This window comes from Henckelia pumila, chromosome 1, assembly GCF_033568475.1.
Source record: "Henckelia pumila isolate YLH828 chromosome 1, ASM3356847v2, whole genome shotgun sequence".
NCBI classification, from domain to species: Eukaryota; Viridiplantae; Streptophyta; class Magnoliopsida; order Lamiales; family Gesneriaceae; genus Henckelia; species Henckelia pumila.
The window spans coordinates 123,409,594-123,414,877 of NC_133120.1; the positions used below are offsets into that span (position 1 = coordinate 123,409,594).

General features: G+C 33.6%; 1 protein-coding gene across 1 annotated transcript; it reads left to right on the forward strand.

The window, feature by feature from the left end:
* Positions 1-336: 336 nt before the first annotated feature.
* Positions 337-2,756, forward strand: LOC140876414 (uncharacterized). Its single transcript, XM_073280362.1, has 8 exons — positions 337-730; positions 810-896; positions 1,140-1,343; positions 1,412-1,503; positions 1,805-1,912; positions 2,003-2,069; positions 2,142-2,454; positions 2,536-2,756. Exons 2-5 carry the CDS (start codon positions 876-878, stop codon positions 1,851-1,853), a joined length of 366 nt encoding a protein of 121 aa, XP_073136463.1. The 5' UTR covers positions 337-730; positions 810-875; the 3' UTR covers positions 1,854-1,912; positions 2,003-2,069; positions 2,142-2,454; positions 2,536-2,756.
* Positions 2,757-5,284: the final 2,528 nt, after the last annotated feature.

The following is a 5,284-nucleotide window of genomic DNA, read 5'->3' on the forward strand; positions in this document are numbered from 1 at the left end:
ATGATCAAGATTTTACCTTGGTTATTGGTTTCTGGATAGGCATCTTCAATCTCGATCCAAACCGCGTCAGTTCCTATATTTTAGCCTTCCAGTAAATATATATATTGACTGCCAAAGAGTATTTTTCTACGGATAAATTCTTGGTTCTTTCATTTTTTTATCCTTGCATTTCCAACCTTATTAATTTGTGTACAAAATAATTTTACCAAAGGTTTTATTAATTTCATTAAATTCAACATGTTGGTTTTGATGTACCAGACCATGCATCCCTTTAGATATATTTACCTCTATATTTTTAGTTTTGAATTTATAAGCATATATAGCAGAAGTACTACATTCTATAAAATATTAAAAAAAACACATTTTGTTTAGTTTTGAATTTATGTCCAATGTAGATTTTTTCTAAGAGTTTGCTTCACTGTTTAGTTCTTCAAATTTACTCGTCATCAGATTGGATTTTTTTGACCTTTTTGTCTTTCGGTGCGACGCCGAATTTTTTTGGATTTGAGTATTAAATTGTATCTTTGAATGCACTAATGCAATGGTTTTTCAGGTTTGATATTTAATAAGGCAAACAAAAGAATGCGAAAGTTGCTTCAAAATATAAGTGAACGATCTCGTAGAGATGACACAAGTAACAGAGGACGTGAAGATGAACTTGACGCACGAAACAATGCAACACCAAACAATACAATGGAGTCAAGACAGACCGAAGAGCATAATCAAGGAGGTAAAGAAATTTTTTGGGTATGAATTGTTGGTTATCCTTATAGCTTGAAATAAAATTTATGTTTTACAAATGTTTTTAGGTCACAACGAGATCATACATTCATCCCAAGTCCAACGAAAGACACGTGGGAAAACTATTATGAAGGATGTTCATTCATTGGCACCCGGTGAGCATTTAGTAGTAACATTTAATGAAAGAGGTCAACCATATGGAGAAATGCAGCCGACGCTTGCCAATTTTGTGGGCACTATTGCCCGTAATGGAAATGTCTTGCCCCTTGATTTCTTAGATTGGAGGAAAATGGATAAGTGTTGCTTGGATAATGCATGGGAATGTGTAACAGTAAATTGATAATATTATATTTAACACTTAATTTAAAACATTATTACAACTTATTTAATGTTTACAGGCAAGTTTTGATACCCTCGAACAACACAGAACTAGTGTGATGCAGATGATGGGAGTTTCATGGAGGCGATGGAAGGCCGAAGTTAAAGCTACTTCTTATGATTCAAATATTGCATTAAGTGAGCTTGTGTCAATTCGTCCCATTCCCCATGATCTTACTCCAGAAGTTTGGCAAACTTTGTGTCGATACTGGAAGTCTAATGAGGTTCGTATTTATTGTTTATTTTAAATATTGTTTTAATGCATAAATTTGATATAATTATTTTTTTTCAGGATACTTCAAAAATAAATCGAGAAAATGGGAGTAAAAAAAAGGGATACATGCACAAGGACAGACAAATATTGCATCTTTGGAATATAAGTTTGTAAGTTTTAGATCATAATATTTCTTCACGAATAATTTCATACTATTGATTTATTGTATTATGTATTTATTTTATTTTGTTCTTATGGAATGTATTAAGAAGATATAAGGGAGTGATTGTTGAATATATATATATATATATATATATATATATATGATTTAGGTAGTCAATTTTGTTAAGAAATTTTCATACTTATTTGGAAATATTGTCAATTTTTTGTCATTCTAATTAAATATGTGAGTCTTGGGCTATCATAACCTGCATAATATTTAATCTGAAAGTGTTTTTTTTCCATGTTTAGTTTCAAGAAAATGGTAGAAAACCAACTCGTATTGAAATATTACATTTGAGCCGTCAAAGTAAAAAGAAAGGAGGTGCTCTTGTTGATGATGAAGCAATACGAGTTGAGGTTATAATTGTTTCAACATTTTCAAATAGCTTCTCAATATTCTTTTTATTTATTGACAAGATTTTTTTTATGCTTTGCTAAATAATGCAGTGCAACATCACCTCCAGGACAAGCCTGAGGGAACACAACCAACAGAAGTGCATGAGAAAGCATTTTGGTACATATACTTTATTTCATTTTTAAATATAATTATACATTGTACAATACTTATTATACATATATTTTTCAGTGACATATTTGGACCAGAACATTTTGGTCGAGTACGATGTCTAGGAGCTGGTGCATTACCTAGTCAATTATTTCCAGATCGGTATAAGCCCAGACTATTTTTAACACAGAGCAATCTTCCTCCATCTGATGTTACTAATAAGTTACGAGAAATGGAAGATAAAATGAAAAGTATGGAAGAAAAAAGTCAAGAAGAAATTGAGCGGATGAGACGGACGCATGAACATCAACTCCAAAATTTTACAAGAGTCCTTCAAAGTATGATAGCTGGAACTGCTGGAGGATCTCGTGGGCCTGAATTATTACCTGCGCAGGTAGCCCCATATCGAATATTAATGAATTGATTCAAAATTACTTGTATAATTGCATAATATTAAATTAAATTTTTTTTCTAGATGGCAACTATCATGGCAGAAGTTATTCATCAACAGACAAATACTTCACAAAATGCCAATGAAAGTCGAAGATATCCACCAGGGACAGAGTCGGACAACGATTAGATGAAATGTGAAAACATTTTATATTTTATTCATTGAATTTGAAAAATTGTCATTTAATTTTATTAGGATTTGGAGTATTATTGATGAATTTGAAACATTTTCATTTTTTTATTAGGATTTGGAGTATTATTTATGAATTTGAAACAATTTAATTTATTTTTATCGGGATTTTTATTTTTTATTTGATATGCATTATTTATCTATTTTATTGGTTGAGGAATTATTTCGAAATAATGTATATTTGTTTTAAAAAATACAATAAAAGACTTAATGATTGCTAAATTAGATTTAAGAGCAATTTAAAATAATTTCATTTAAACCGTTCTAAATTGTGAGCTAAAACCTTGCTTTTATATTTGTTATTTTACGAACGATTTAAAATAACTTATATATTTAAAGCTTAAAGATCGGTCTTAAATCGCTCCTATATCTACAACGTATAGGAGCAACGGAAACCATTCTTACAACCAACGGTTTTTAAAGTGATTTGACACCATTCATATATTTTTCGTTCCTATATTGATGGAATATAGGAGTCATTTGAAATCGTTTTTACACAACTAACATCAGCAGCGGTTGCAAATTGCATTCATATCTATGACATGTAGGAGTGGTGTAAGACTGTTCTTACACCTCACAATGTTTAGTGCACTTTGAAAGTGATCCTAAAGGAAAAATAATAGAAACGTTTTAAAACCATTGTGATATGCATGAAGTGTACGATCGGTTTCAAACCGCTCTTTAATTGCTACCATCAACACTGCTCGATAATCACTCTTAAATGAATGGCGTGTAGGAGCAGTAGATGACCGTTCTTACACCTTATTAATTTTAGAACGCTTTTGAAGTGGCTCCTAGATGCACAACTATAGGAGCGTTACAAAACCGTTGTAATATGTCCAATATGCACAATCGGTTTCAAACCGTTCTTGAATTTCTAATATTAATAGCGGTTTTAAATCGCTCTTATTTTCAAGGCATGTAGGAGTGGTGTAAGACCGTTCTTATACATCACGCATTTTAAACGCTCTGAAACTGTTCCTAAATACAAAACTATAAAAACGGTTCGAAACCGTTGTAATATGCGTGTGAGACCTCGGTTCTAAACAACTAATCTCGGGATTAAACAACAATTAGACATACAATATCCAAGATAAAAAGCAAAGAAATTTTTTTTTTTTTTGAATGAATAGTGCTCCGCTCGATCGCAGCGAACTCGTGCGATCGATCGGAGCCCAAGAGTGCAAAGTTCTGCCCGGGGAAAATAAAAGCTGCGCTCGATCGCAGCGAACTCGTGCGATCGAGCGCACGCAAAACTTCCAAGTTGCTGCCCAGAAAAAGAGAACAGAACCAAAGGCTAGGCAATCCAATACCATTCAAGCCATTCAAGCTAATCAATGCTTCAAAACATAAACATGCATTACAACTCAAAACCTCAAACTAATACATAAAATTCTGGAGTTCAACAACTGTTCAACAGTAAAGGACAAGCAACAACAACATAACGACGAAGTTCGATATCTAAACATGTTCTAACATATCTAGGTTGACATACTGAAATCGACTTCTAAACTTGTGGGGACCTCTGGTTGCTAATCTCATCTTAGGGCAATTAATGAACAATTAACATTCATTAAACATTAATTAAGAAACCAAGAGCCAAGTAAAAAAAAAAAAATTTTTTTTTAAAATTCAGTGTCTCGCTCGATCGGGGAAAAACACCCGATCGAGCGAGCACAATTTCTCAGCTCTCGGATGAAACACAATTTGGCCTCGCTCGATCCGTCAACTTCTACGGATCGAGCGAGCCAAAAACTAAAATCTCTGTTTGCAAAATTACAAGGCTCGCTCGATCCGTCAACTTCTGCGGATCGAGCGGCCTCCAAATTTCCAGAAAATCTGCAGATCACATTTTGCTGTCAAACCGTGCACCATCAATTCCTATCACCAACATCAATGCAAAACATGGTTTAAAAGATCTGGAACTTGCATCTACAAACAAACAAGGTCTCAAGCATTTATACATGCATTTTATTACATCCACAAGTCGTTAAAGATCGATAAACGACAACAATTATCTCAAGTGTCATACATGTAATCCAAACCAACATAACTAAGGTTTAGTGCTTCTAAAGTTCAAGACATCATCTACAACCCGAGTCCTCACGTGCTAGACTCTCTCCCAGCTGTCAATGACGTCGATGACTAGCTCCTGCCCCATCTGTTGTCATGCACACATACAAAACAAGACAACAGCCAGATAAACTCCGGTGAGAAACAATTCTCAGTATAATAAATATATAGAAAGCGTTAAATACATCATATCGACTCTATTTAACTCGACTCAACAAATAGAGTAAATTAACGCTTCAAATACGAATTGATTCACATAACTTCGAGGCCATCAAGATTCATAACTGATCTTGACATGGATATCCATCTAACGAGTTCGTAACCGACTCGCAAATAAGGTTAACAGCAACCTTGGCATAGAATCAATTCAATATAGCATCATATCAACTCTAATATAAAGATCCACTACCTGAGATGGATCGACAACATCACAATCAAATCAAAAACATAAACAAGTATGTGGTTTTTGCGGGCCAACTCAAGATTAGTCATTCTTGAGTTTCAAAGTCCC